At 36.8% G+C, this 14,312-nt stretch overlaps 1 protein-coding gene across 1 annotated transcript; it reads right to left on the minus strand.

Moving 5' to 3' along the window:
* Positions 1–2,574: 2,574 nt before the first annotated feature.
* On the minus strand, positions 2,575–13,299 carry LOC103609697 (zinc finger protein 665-like). The gene is made up of 4 exons (XM_008593996.1): positions 13,221–13,299; positions 11,941–12,067; positions 11,328–11,456; positions 2,575–5,203 (listed from the first exon to the last, which is right to left on the minus strand). The coding sequence occupies exons 2-4, from the start codon at positions 11,972–11,974 to the stop codon at positions 3,039–3,041; spliced, it is 2,328 nt and encodes a 775-aa protein (XP_008592218.1). The 5' UTR covers positions 11,975–12,067; positions 13,221–13,299; the 3' UTR covers positions 2,575–3,038.
* Between the last annotated feature and the right edge of the window lie 1,013 nt (positions 13,300–14,312).

The raw sequence follows: 14,312 nt of genomic DNA on the forward strand, positions 1-14,312 counted from the left end.
CTATAGTTAAAATACGAATACTGGGAACTATCTCCCTTGTTTATTATATGTGCATTTACCTCTCCAAATGCTAATTAACCTCCACACAAAAACAAAACATAATATTACTACAATTAAAACTGAACTGGGGGGGCCGGCCCGGTGGCACACTGCTATAGTGCGCCGCTTGGGAAGTGTGGTGGTGCTCCCGCCGAGGGTTCGGATCCCACATACAGACCGGTTCCCGCTCACTGGCTGAGTGTGGCGCGGGGGCGACGCTGAGGGTTGCGATCCCGTTGCCGGTCCCGGTCCGGTACAGGGGGCTACACTGAGGGTTGCGATCCGTTGCCGGACACGGAAAAAGACAAAAAAAAAAAAACTGAACTAGGGACTATATTGCTCAATATCATAAACTGAAAATGACATTTCCATAGCCTTTGGCAAAATGTCCTTCTAGTAAAATTACTTAATCATTAATATAATAAACTTTTTTTTTTTTTCCTTTTTGTCTTTTTCCGTGTCCGGCAATGGATCGCAACCCTCAGTGTCACCCCCGTACCGGACCGGGACCAGCAACGGGATCGCAACCCTTGGCATTGCTCCCTCTCCTCGCTCAGCCAGTGAGCGGGAACCGGTCTGTATGTGGGATCCGAACCCTCGGTGGGAGCGCCGCCGCACTTCCCAAGTGGCGCACTACAGCAGTGCGCCACCGGGCTGGCCCTAATGTAATAAACTTTTACATACATTAATTTACATTGAATTAGTATAAAATAGCTTAGGCAATTTAACTAAAACAGTATTTCACAAACATTTTCAACAATCATATTGTGTGATGGGACCTACGTGTGCAGCAGGAAAAGGAATGTCATAAGCTGTTACCAAGAATAAAACTGGAGTCTTCCCCAACCAAGAAGTCAGGAGTTTCAGGAGTAAATGTGCAGTGTTGTACTAAAGAGTCAGACCTCACGATGTCTGACTACTAACACCTTTTACAGCTCTGCAGTCCTCCTTCCCATTTTGCCCATCTGTTCGAGCTGATAATAGTACCTGTGTGCTCCCTTCTTTGGCACCAACTGGAAGTTCAAACCCCACACATAGAAACTCCCATGACGACCCTGCCCTTTAACAACCATACAATGAAGCCAGCCACTTTTCTTACACACTCGAGCCACATTTGGACCAGCTTGAGAAGTCTACCCTGCTTTCCCCAGGAAGATTGATTATGTAGTAAACATTCTCATTATACTTCAGTATATCCACACCAAACATTAAGTGGAGTTTAATTCACTTTCAGTGGAGTGGTCACAAATTCGAATTACCAGATAATGTTACAAAGGTGAATATATGAAGTTTCTAGTTTATCTACCAGAATAAAACAAAATTCTCATTCTGCATGTTCCTGAAAAGGAAATTCATGAACATTAACCTTTTCAAATTGTCACTGAAAACTCCAAGGACAAAAAAAGAGATGGTGTTATTTTTATTCTTATTCCCTACACTTTTACTTTGTAATATTTTTTATAGTCTTCCTATATTTGTATTTTCTCAGCGTGTAAATCATGATGCATGTCACAGGTCTTATTTGGCACACACAAGAGGCATGTAGAAATAGTGTATATTCATCAACAGTAATGCATGTTTTAGAGTGTAAGAGTCTGAAATTGCACTTCTAAAAAATTTTTGTTATACCCACATAAGTACCCTAAGGCAGAGTGCAGAGAGAAGTGCAAAGTATGAATATAGGCTCCCAAGTTACTGTTTGATTCCACTGAGAAGAAAAAATTGTTCCAGGTCCTTCAACCGTAAGAACCTAACGGTACATTCTTATTGTCTGTTATGAAGTATATCACTGAGATGGGATAAAACTATGTTGGTACAAAGAATGTGCTCACTCACAGTTAAGAAAAAAACATTAAATTTTATTAATTAAAACATGAGATTTATGATAATTATGAATGAAACTGTAGCAAAATGTAATGTCAGCAGTTAAGTGTGAATCCTACTCAAGAACATGCTATTCTGGTGTTTTTCATTAAACTCTCCACCCTGATAACTCTTTTCTCTTCAATTTCAAAAATAAAAATAATTTTTCATCAACCTTTGTTATATGGCAGCTATTGCCATTTGATAGAGAAAATGGCCACCATTTCCTCTGAATTACTCCTACCACATAAACATTCCCTAATAATATATCCCTCTCTTCTCATAAAAATCCCAGTCTCCTAAGGTCTTGGCCTACTGTACTTCATGTTGAGTCGGTACATTTCTTTTCTATAACTCACAGAGCCCTTCTGTCAGGAGAAAGGCAGCCTGAACACAAATACGCACAACTGACGGTTTTACATTATTTTCTGCCCCTCTTAAATGCTCTCTAATTCAAACAATATTTATTTTTTAGAAGGCAGAGTACTTCTTCCAGGAACTTGTATAGAAATGATCCTCACCCTATAAAGTAAGTGAACATTATTTTTTTTTTTTTCCTTTAATTTTTTCTCGGAGAACACAATGAAAGGCCTGTGAAGAAGGTTTAAGATTAACTATGGGTTGAAAGTCACATGAGTAAATAATACAGTAGCCTTTTGAAGAAACTTCAAATAAGTGAACAAAATATTTTATAATTTGAAAAGAATTTTAAGTTTCCAAACATCTTTGCACTTTTGATATACAAGTATATTGTGTTATAAGTTAATATATTTTAACTTCTAATTAGCCAGCAGTACATAATAACAAAGGTTAAGCTTGGAGAATGAAAGAATGAATTATTCTTCCTATAAATTCTCCTACAGATATGGAACTTGAGTAATAGCCTCAGGATGCACATCACATTTGTGTGGTTTCGTCAAAAATGTATAATTTGATGTCTAGTGAGTTGTGAGGCCTGAATTAAGCCTCTGCCATACATTACACTTAGATGATGTCTCTTCAGTATAAACTCTCTGATGTCTGTTAACGCTTTAACTCATGAGGACTCTGCTAGTCAATGCATTTGCAGATTCTCTCAAGAATTAATTCTCTGATGTTGTGCAAGGAATAAACTGTGACTGAAGACTTTGTCACACTCATTTGTAAGGTTCTTCTCCAGTATGAATTCTGTGATGACCTGAAAGGTTTGAAATTTGACTGAAGGCCTTGCCACACACTTTACATTTGTAAGGTTTCTTTCCAGTATGGATTACCTGATGGGTAGTTAGGCTTGAATGCACTCTAAAGGCTTTGCCACACTCATTACACTTGTAAGGCTTCTCTTCAGTATGAATTCTACGATGATTTGCAAGGTGTGAATTTTGAGTAAAGACTTTGCCACATTCATTGCATTTGTAAGGTTTTTCTCCTGTATGGATTGCCTGATGGGTAGTTAGGCTTGAATGCACACTAAAGGCTTTGCCACACTCATTACACTTGTAAGGCTTCTCTCCAGTATGAATTCTACGATGATTTGCAAGGTGTGAATTTTGAGTGAAGACTTTGCCACATTCACTACACTTGTAAGGTTTCTCTCCAGTATGAATTGCTTGATGGGTAGTTAGATTTGAACTAATAGTAAAGGCTTTGCCACACTCATTACACTTGTAAGGTTTCTCTCCAGTATGAATTCTACGATGACTAGCAAGGCTTGAAAGCTGACTGAAGAACTTACCACATTCATTACATTTGTAAGGTTTTTCTCCAGTATGGATTACCTGATGAGCAGTTAGGTTTGAACGAATTCTAAAGGCCTTGCCGCACTCATTACACTTATAAGGTTTTGCTCCAGTATGAATTCTCCAATGCCTCGTAAGGTGTGAATTTTGAGTGAAGACCTTGCCACATTCAATACACTTATAAGGTTTCTCACCAGTATGAGTTGCCTGATGACTTGCAAGGTATGAATTCTGAGTGAAGACTTTACCACACTCATTACATTTGTAAGGTTTTTCTCCAGTATGTATAGCCTGATGGGTAGTTAGGTTTGAACGAGCACTGAAGGCTTTCTCACACTCATTACACTTGTAAGGTTTCTCTCCAGTATGAATTCTACGATGAGTTGCAAGATGTGACTTTTGAGTGAAGACCTTGCCACATTCCCCACATTTGTAAGGTTTTTCCCCAGTATGGATTGCCCGATGGGTAGTTAAGTTTGAACTAATAGTAAAGGCTTTGCCACACTCATTACACTTATAAGGTTTCTTTCCAGTATGAATGCGCCGATGACTTGCAAGGCTTGAAGGGTGACTAAAGACCTTGCCACACTCATTACATTTGTAAGGTTTTTCTCCAGTGTGAATCGCCTGATGCATCGTTAGGTTTGAACGCACAGTAAAGGCTTTCCCACACTCAGTACACTTGTAAGGTTTCTCTCCAGTATGAACTCTCCGATGAGTTACAAGATGTGAATTTTGAGTGAAGACCTTGCCACATTCATTACATTTGTACGGTTTCTCTCCAGTATGGATTAACTGATGGGTAGTTAGGTTTGAATATGTACGAAAGGCTTTCCCACACTCATAACACTTGTAAGGTCTTTCTCCAGAATGAATTCTCTGATGAGCTGCAAGACTTGAAGGCTGAGTGAAGACCTTGCCACATTCATTACATTTATAAATTTTCCTTCCAGTATGGATTACCTGATGGGTAGTTAGATTTGAATGCAAACTAAAGGATTTCCCACACTCATGATACTTGTAAGGTTTCTCTCCAGAATGAATTCTCTGATGACTTAAAAGGCATGAAGGTTGAGTGAAGACCTTGCCACATTCATTACACTTGTAAGATTTTTCCCAACTATTTGAAGAATGTATAAAATTATCCCCATATTTTTTAGAAATGTGAGTTCTGACACTAGAACAAATTTGTTGAAGTGGTGAAATGAGAACATCATTTTTCATAGATTTCTCAACTTGATTACATTCATAAATTTTCCTTTCACATTGAAATAGCTCTTCAGGCAGAGGTGACTGAAAGCTAACTCCAAGCTGAGTTATATTAATCCTGTTTCCTGCATGCTTTCTATCATGTTTTCTTCTACCAGTGAGACTTTCTTTCTGGGTCATAGAAACTTCCTTGTAATTTCTTTCATAATCTCTCCACTGACACTCAAAGTTATGTATATTTTTCTGGTCTTCCCTGAAAGAAAAGTCTTTGATGTCATGGCTTTCATGTCTTTCCAACATCACTGTGTGTAACACTTTGGTATTGCTGTTCCCTTTTGGTGGTAATTCCTTGATTATACAATTAGGAGAGATATCTACAAGATATAAAGAACCATCATTTTCCAATTAATTACAGTACATAAATAAATATTTCACATTGAAAAACATAATATTACACCAAAAGTTACACTTATATTGAACAGACTTAATGAAACTTCAGAGCCATAAAATTCAATTTTTAGGAACACAACAGAAATAGGATTCTTTAAAAAAGAAAAGGTGAGTACATGCAATTCAAGTTAATAGTAGGGAAGCCTAGTTTCAAACAACCTATGGTCGAAGCACATTTGTCAAAGCTATGTTAGTCCTGAAAGTAGGAGGATTTTTCCACTGTGACCTCAAGGCACACACCAATTGGCAAAAAACATGGCTTTCTTATAAGTGAGGAGAAAAAACATTTATAGCTGATTTATTATGTACAAATAAATGCTAAAGAACAATATGATATAGTGTAATGGAAAATAACCTACAGAAAATTATGTGATGAATTATTAAAGAAGCACCAATTTTAAATTAGAAAGCAACAGCACCAGGAAAATAAGAACAATTTAATAAACAGTGTCATAAAAGATAATATTTTTCTAAATACCTGTTATAAAACAATCTATACCAGCACAGACCAAGTATTTTGCAACATTAAAAAGTGGCTCATGACAGTTACATTGCATAATGCATACTGGAAAACCATTATCTGTAAAATATGATGAAAATTAATTAATAAAACATTCTAGTAACCCATGATAAAATGTGCAGGCAAAGAATTAGTAATCACATTTACAAAAAGTTATGGCCTGTGGAATTGTAAATAATTTCCTCTTAAAAAAAAAGGAAAGGATTTCTACTTCAGAACCAGCACACAATACAAGAACTGGAATATGATTTTGTGAAAAATTGTATTATGTACTGACAAAGTATAATTGTATATATTTATGGGAAACAAAGTGATGTCACAATATATGTACACAGTGTAGAATAATGAAATAAAGTTTATTACCATATACATCACCTAAAAAACGTATCATTTACACCAACTATTTAATTGAAACTTTGTACTGACCAACATCTCCCTATTCCACCTACTTCCCAGCCTCTGATAACCATTATTCTACTTTCTGCTTCTAGAAATTCAATTGGTTTAAATTCCACATATAAGTGAGAACATGTAATAATTGTATTTCTGTGTTTGGCTTATTTCACTTAGAGAAATTCATCCGTGTTAAATGTTGCTTCATCCAGGTTCCGCATACTCAACTTCCTTCTTTTGAAGGAAGACTAGAATTCTATTCTGTGTATACACCACATTTTCTTTATTCATTCATCTGTGATGGAAAACAGGGTGACTACATAACTAATTAGGCTAGTGTGAATAATGTTGCAATGAACATGGAGTACAGATATCTCTTAGACAAAATGATTTCAAATCCTTTGGAGATACACCTAGAAGTGTAATTGCTGGATCATATGATAATTCTATTTTTAGTTTTTTGAAGAACCTCCATGCAGTTTTCCATAATGGCTGTACTAATTTACATTTCCACAAATGGTGTACAAGGCTTCCCTTTTCTTCACATCCTGCCCAACTCTTATCCTTTACCTTTTCGATAATAGCCATTCTTGCAGGTGTGCGATATCTCATTCCATCTATCTGTTGGCCACTTGTAAGTCATCTTTCAAAGAATGTCTATTGAGGTCCTTTGCCCATTTTTTAATCAGGTTATTTGTTTTGTTTTCATATTATTGAGTTGCTTCAGCTTCTTCTACATTTTGGATATTAACACCCAATCAGATGTTCTTAAGCAGGGCTGCTCACTCAGGAAGTATAGGCAATAATAGGTCACAGCATATACAACAAGCATAAAAAGAAATACTTCAAGGGACATACAAGCACTAAGGTGTGTGGCCAACAGTGTTACGCAGCCATTTCTCATGGATAATGATATCTGTGTCATCATCCCCTCCACATACTGATTTAAGCAGTGCCCTAAAAAGTTGTCCAGTGCATGAATAGGGGTCTTGCATTACAGTGAAAGTAGTGTCCTGTGGAAATTGGGGTGTTTAGGCATACAAAATTAATATGCTAGGAAGTAACATTATAGTCCATCCACATCAAAGTACTATGTGAGGAAAGGCCAAGATGGAAGATCAGTAAAAGCACGGCAGGGAGTAATGGAAATGTGGGAGCAAATTTTGTGCGCGCAAATCTGTGGGAATGTAACTGCAATAAGGCAGTTAAAATTCTGACACTGGAAGAAAAGAATAAGTCATTTAACAAGGAGCATAATACTGATGCAACCTTAACTACAGACATTAAATTACGGGCATGGGCAAAATGGAAGAGATTTAAAAGGGAGGTACCGTGATGAAGTGAAAACAGGTTTACATCACACAGTATTTGCACAGGCAATAAAAGTAAAAATAAATAAAATGGACTACATCAAAATTTAAAAATATTGTGCAGCAAAGGAAACAATCAACAGAGTAAAAAGAAAACCTATGGAGAGGAAGAAAATATTTGCAAAACATGTATCTGATAAAAGGTGAATTTCTAGAATATACAAAAAACTCCTACAAGTCAACAACATAAATAACCTGTTTAAAAAATGGGCAAAGGGACTGAATACATATTTTTGCAGAGATGATATACAAATGACTAATAAGCACACAAAAAGATGCAAAATATCATTAATCAAAAGAAAATACAAATAAAAATACAGTCAGATGTCACGTCACACCCATTAGGATGTGTACTCCCTAAAGGAACAAAAAATAAGCGTGGTGGTGAAGATGTAGAGAAATGGGAGGCTTTCGCCTTGTTGGTGGGAATATAAAAAGGTATGGCCACTATGAAAGATAACATGATATTTCCTCAGTTCAAAATTAAATTACCATATGAACCAACAATTTCACTTCTGAGTATATTATATCTAAAAGTACTGAAGACAAAATCTGGAAGATATATTTGTAAACTCATGTTCATTGCAGCATTATTCAAAATAGCCAAGAGGGGGAAGCAAATCAGGAATCCATCACAGATGAACAGATAAACAAAATGTGGTACACACACATACTGGAACATTATTCAGCCTTAAAACAGGTAAAAATCCTGTCATATGCCACAACATGGATGAATCTGGAGGACACTACGCTAAATGAATAAATCAGTTATAAAGAGACAAATACTGTATGATTCCATTTAAAAGAAGTATTTAAAATAGTGAAATTCACATAAACAAAAATTAGAGTGGTACTTGCCAGGGGCTAGGAAGAGAGGAAAATAGGGGGAGAAAGTGAGATTAAATGATCATGGTAATCAATTAAACCTAAATTCAAACCAAAAGAAAAATATGGTATATTTTAACTCTGCTAAGTTCATACAATATAAAATATTATAGAAGTTACTTGACAAAATAAAAAGAGGAATGTAAGGTCAGGGATAATACTACTGTATATATAAGACATATAGTTGTTAGTAGGAATGAATGAAAATTAATGTGCACTCATCCAATATTAATATTTGACTACATAAATATCACCAGGAGAACACAAGTAACCGTACAGAGAGAATATATGTAAATGACCACAGTGGGGATGGCTTGTACTGAAGGGCACTATTAGTGGCAGCAAAGTGCAGACACATTTCCTGGCAGTGGTGTGGAGACCCATGGAGGAGCTCGTCAGCAATGTAAGCAGCAAATAGAGCCAGAGAACAACAGGCCAGCACCAGGAGGTGGGTTCACAGGGAGCAGGTGAACGTTACAGAAATTCAGATGGAAAGAAAGACAGGAAACACAATAGACTGCATGTGTTAACTCATGAAGAGAATTTCCAGAATTTCAGACATTACACTACAAATATAGGTATTATAAACAACAATGGAGAAGAAGTACATGAAATGCAAGAAGTGGGCTAAGTTTCCTGTAACACACAATGAAATATTTAAAAATAAATTTAGTACACCAAGATGGACATAAACAATGTAGACAAGGAAAATCATCAGAACACAGCATTTTTTCCAAGACACAAAAACTCAGTGAAATTTAAACAAAACTGAGTAAGTTACGTTTACAAAGCTAAAAACATACTATAGAAAAAGAAATGGCCAAATAACAAATTAAGGAAAGTCAATTCAATGGTATTTCTAGAATTAAGACAGTATCTTAATAAAGCAAAATAGTGTATTCTCAAGGCATCAAAAATTCTCGATTTGAAAACTGTAATGAATTTAATTGATAAAAGTGTACTTTAATGATAGGTATTAACTCAGTTGAAACATAAGTAAAAATAATAATAGACTCTCCAAAAAGTTCTAGAATTTGTGTAGGTTTTAGAAAAAGTCCTGCTGAGCCATCCCCTCTATACTAAAGAAGGAAATATTCTAAAATATACAAATCAATAGCCATTCCCTGATAGAACAGTCCCACACACTACAGATATAAAACAAAGAATACTAAGAGCATCCTCAAAAAATGTGGAACTGTTAATTAAACTTAAAAAGCAAATTCATTTATAATTCATAAATATGTACAAGATAAAAGTAGCAGTGGCCTAAACAAATGACAGTAGAATTAAAATACAGAGATATCATTCAACTTCGTAAGCTCTCTCAAGATGTGTCAAAACCATTACTTGTTATACACTGAATGTACAACAAATTGAACAAAGGCTTGAACAGAGGTTTGTTGTTAAACAAAGGTTTAAATAATAAATAATGGCACACAAAAGGGATAAGAAATGTGGCATGAACAATAGTTCAGCCAAGCACCTCAAACATGTGACATTGTGAACTTCAACAATGTTCTCCCTAGGAGAAATTCCTACACCACTGATTGCTGGCTCAAAGAAGATGATCATTAGCGTATGTGATCAACACTGTCACAGCACCTTGAGAGAGACTTTTGTGACACTTCTCAAAAACTAGAACTGTATCTAAAAACGTTTTTCAGTCAAGCTCTCCTGATACTTTCTACCTCAGTATCCTAGGACATGTTGACAACTCTACTCAGTGGCTTCGAGGGGCATCTCTATGTGTAGCAGGATGATATTCAAACACGTTAGTCAAAGTGTTCTCCTTCATGAATTTTCTGTTACCCAGTAAACCCATTCCATAAGGGAGTGCACAAGAAGTTATCCATATCCTGAAGGTGGCTTATCACAGTAGACAAATAAGATGACATGTCAGTCCCTAGGAATGTGAATATCAAAACCAAATTTCTGAGGCCAAATCACACAAACATTAGAGAATATGAAATCAGAAAAAGCCAAGGTTTTTTACATTCACAAAGTAGTAAGAGCAGGGAGAGAGAAAAATACAACATATGGGGGTCAAATATTTTAGGATTTTGAGGTGGGACTCTGTGCTCTGCTCATAGATCCTACAGTAAGGGCCTGATCCACAAACGACAGGGGATCAAAGAGGTGACCTTTCTGTCCATTGTTTTTATGGTTCTGATGAGTAACAATCTCAAAAGATCCAATCTACTCTCCTGCCAAACACGCCCATGAAGTATGACAAAAACAGAACAGAAGAAATAACTGAGAGACCTCAGCAGGCAAAGACAGCTTGAGACAGCTCCATAAGGTTTCCTGGGCCCCAGATGCAAAGAAAAAGTAGCCAGTGTTTCTCATCTCCTAACTAGGTTTTCCAATCATATGAAACACAAGGGAATATGGGCAAGTCCAGTTGTCACAACTATAGACACTTGAGCTCTGATCTATATGGACTGAGAACTGAGCATGAGATGGAATCTAGCACAGAAAGGAGACACCATGGGGAAAAGAGATCTTTCTGAAACACCCCTCCCACTGCCACTGAGAGTCAAGGAACCAAAGAGTTCACAGAAGCTAGACAACTTGAGATACTTGAAAATTAATTTAGTATACAAAGATAAAGATTGTAGACAAGGAGAATCACTGACCATAAAAAAGACTTTAATCATGAAAAAGACTTTGCATTTGTCTCTGAGCTGCAGCACCACTGCAAGGCAAGTGAATAAACTTTTACACCTCTGTGGAACACAGTGAAAAATGGGGGAAAAGAAAAATTTTCTTTCAGAGTTCACAGGAAATAAACTGTTGTTTTCCAAGAGAAATCTCCCACTTGCAGAGTTTCCCAACACAGTTTAATGATGCGGCTTCCTCTCTGCCCATCTGAGCTCTCACCTGTATTCACACCTTTGATCCATTCTCGTCCATTTGGTTTTCTTGCTGTTGTCACTTGGCTCTCCACAGTCCAGGGTTCTTTCCCTTGCTCCAACATGGAGATAATACTCAGATCAAAACTACAGATTCCTGCTTATAAAAAGAAATAAATGTAAAATGTTGTGGCTTTTCCAGAATCCCAGCCCTGAATTTACCTGAGGACAAAGGACATTATAGATGGATCTCAAAACATATCTCAGAAATTCATCCACTGAATATTTCCTTCTAAATGCTTAGGGAACACCATAATATGCAGATATCTAGGCTTCTTGCAAGAACCACTGAATCAAAGCACAGAAATAGAAAACAGAAAATTAGATATTTTAAAAGTCTGTCATAAGGTTTTATGCATATGTAAGCTCCAGAACCACTCAATGATGTATCATAAAGGGAGCAGAGCATCTGAAAAAAGTGAAAATTAAAGGCCACATGCCACATTATGAAGCTTTTCATTTCTGAGTCAACAGGGCTTCAATCTCAGTCAAGCAATGCAGGGGCTCCCAAAACACTCAAAAAGGAAAATGTAAAGACACACAAAGGCAGATTCGGTCTTGCAAAGGGAAGTTATCCTCACCCAGGAAGACCAGATTCCTGTAGTTCTCCAACATCACGTCCCTGTACAAAGCCCTCTGAGCAAGATCCAGGCATTTCCACTCCTCCCAAGAAAATCCTATGGCCACATCCCTGAATGTCAACTGCCCCTAAAATAAAAAACACATTTCACCAAGGTGCTATGGAAAGAGTTCTAATCTTCACATAAAATAAGAAGAAAAGAGAACAGTAAGGATAGATGTGACTGAAGAGAGTCTGCTGGCATATCCATGTTGTGATATTGTGAAATTTGTTTTTTGGTCTTCATCTCCCTTTCCTACAATATAACTCACTTGGAATCTCTGGAGTGATAAGTATCTTTTTTTATTGTAATGAGATAACTGGTGGCTGAAGACCACCAGATACCCTTAGGATGGGAGCCTGGTCACTGGAAAAACCAAGGCAGAATTAGAGAGTTGGGACTTTCAGACCCACCCCTAACTTAAGCGTGAGAAGGGGCTAAAGGTTCAGTTAATCACCAGTAATGTAATCAGTCATGACCACGTAATAAAGCTTCGTAAAAAACTAAAAGGACAGGGTTCAGAGGACCTTCCAAATAAGTGAACAAGTAGCTGGAGGTCCCTAGAGGGTGGTGCACCCAGAGAGGACACAGAAGCTCTGTGCCTTTCCCCATACCTTGCCCAATGCATGGCTTCCATCTGGTTGTTCATCTATATCCTTTGTAATATCCTTTATAATGAAGGGGGAAAACATAAAGTGTTTCCCTGAGTTGAGTGAGTTGTTCTAGCAAATTAATCAAATACGAGGAAGGGGTCGTGGGAATCCACAATTTATAGCAGGTCAGTGAGAAGCACAGGCCACAACCTGTGCTTGCAACTGGCATCCAACGTGAGGGCACTCTTGTGGGACTGGGCCCTCAACCTATGAGATCTGATGCTATCTCCAGGTAGATAGTGACAGATTTAAATTAAATTTGAGGACACTCAGCTGGTGTCCCCTGCAGAACTGTTTGCTTGGTGTGTGGAGAAAAACTCCACACATCTGGGATCACAGAGCCTTCTGTGTTGTGAGAGTATAGTAGGAGAAACTGGGTCTGTTTTTCCTACATCCACACACGTTAAGGCATTTTTGAGCAAGTTACATCTCTTTAATTCTGTTTTACTATATTTTTCTACAAAAGTCTACGATATCCTCTCAGTCAATGTGGATGTCTCAGTTTTGTGGACAATACAAAAAATATATAAATAGAAAGTCAACACAGGGTTATCTTTATAAAAATATTAAATATTATGTCCAACACACCAAGTGATGTCCAGTGTCCAGATGAGCTACAGCAGGAGTGGATGTCTTCAGAGATGACAAAGTCCACGGTGGCTTTATAGAAAGAAAGGTCAGAATCTAAAAACTGTGATGATGTTAGCCACAGCAATAACTGAGGCTTCTGAACACTTCCCATGTGCTAAACACTATTCTAAATGCTTGACATGTACTTACTCATAACACCATAACAGCCCATGACGGAAAGATCTGTTCCCATTTTACTGGGGAGACAACAACTGTGTCTCAGAGGCCCTAAAAATTCTCACCTCAGGCCAGAGAGCTAAAAATGTCAAAGCAAGCACCTGAACTCATTTGTATTGGAATTAAAATTGAACCTAAAGAATCAAACAGTTAAGTAATAGACACGCATCAAAAGTAAATTGATAGTATGTTACCAAACTGAGAAAAGTTGAAACAAGTTCAAGAATAACAAAATGGAACTGCATAAAAGGTCACTATATACGCACACACACCTGGGTTCCCATAATACATTATTATTCTTACTATTAATTCATTAACGTGACAGTGTAGAGCAAATTTAAGGCCATGCAAATATTAAATACATAATTCCAATTGTTAAAAAAAACTTTTAGACTATAAAAATATTTATAGTTTAAACTATTTTAAACTATAAAACATTAGATCCAAATGAAACGTACCATTTTGTACCAATGCCCTAAGCAAGGCCTTCCAAACAAAGACAAAACAAACATGCACACTACAAAAGACAAGGCATATGTAAAAAAGATTTATTTTTCACACTAAAAAAATGTATAACCTAAAAAATGACAATAGGTCATATATAAATAATTAAACAGCAGAATATAAAATAGCTCCTAAAATTCATGGAAAGAAAAGTGTGCAAAGTATGAAAACCCATTTTATACGTACATGTTCATACAAAGTAATGAAACCTACTCAAACTCACAAATTGGAAAATGGAAATACAAAGGGTTATCATTTTCCCCAGATTCTCAATATATAAAAAGAACATAGCAGCAAGTTTTGTTTAAATGAAATCTCACATGTTGTTGGTGGGACAGGGTTCCTTTGAAGCTGGGGGCAGGAATGGAA

The sequence above is a fragment of the Galeopterus variegatus genome, unplaced genomic scaffold (assembly GCF_000696425.1).
Source record: "Galeopterus variegatus unplaced genomic scaffold, G_variegatus-3.0.2 Scaffold9958, whole genome shotgun sequence".
Classification (NCBI taxonomy): Eukaryota; Metazoa; Chordata; class Mammalia; order Dermoptera; family Cynocephalidae; genus Galeopterus; species Galeopterus variegatus.

Coding starts and splice junctions, on each gene's coding strand:
- LOC103609697 (XM_008593996.1), bottom strand. CDS start 11,974: ATGTTGGAGAACTACAGGAATCTGGTCTTCCTGG. Junction 11,457..11,940: donor CAGGAATCTGGTCTTCCTGG/GTGAGGATAACT, acceptor TTTTATAAGCAG/GAATCTGTAGTTTTGATCTG. Junction 5,204..11,327: donor GATCAAAGGTGTGAATACAG/GTGAGAGCTCAG, acceptor TATATCTTGTAG/ATATCTCTCCTAATTGTATA.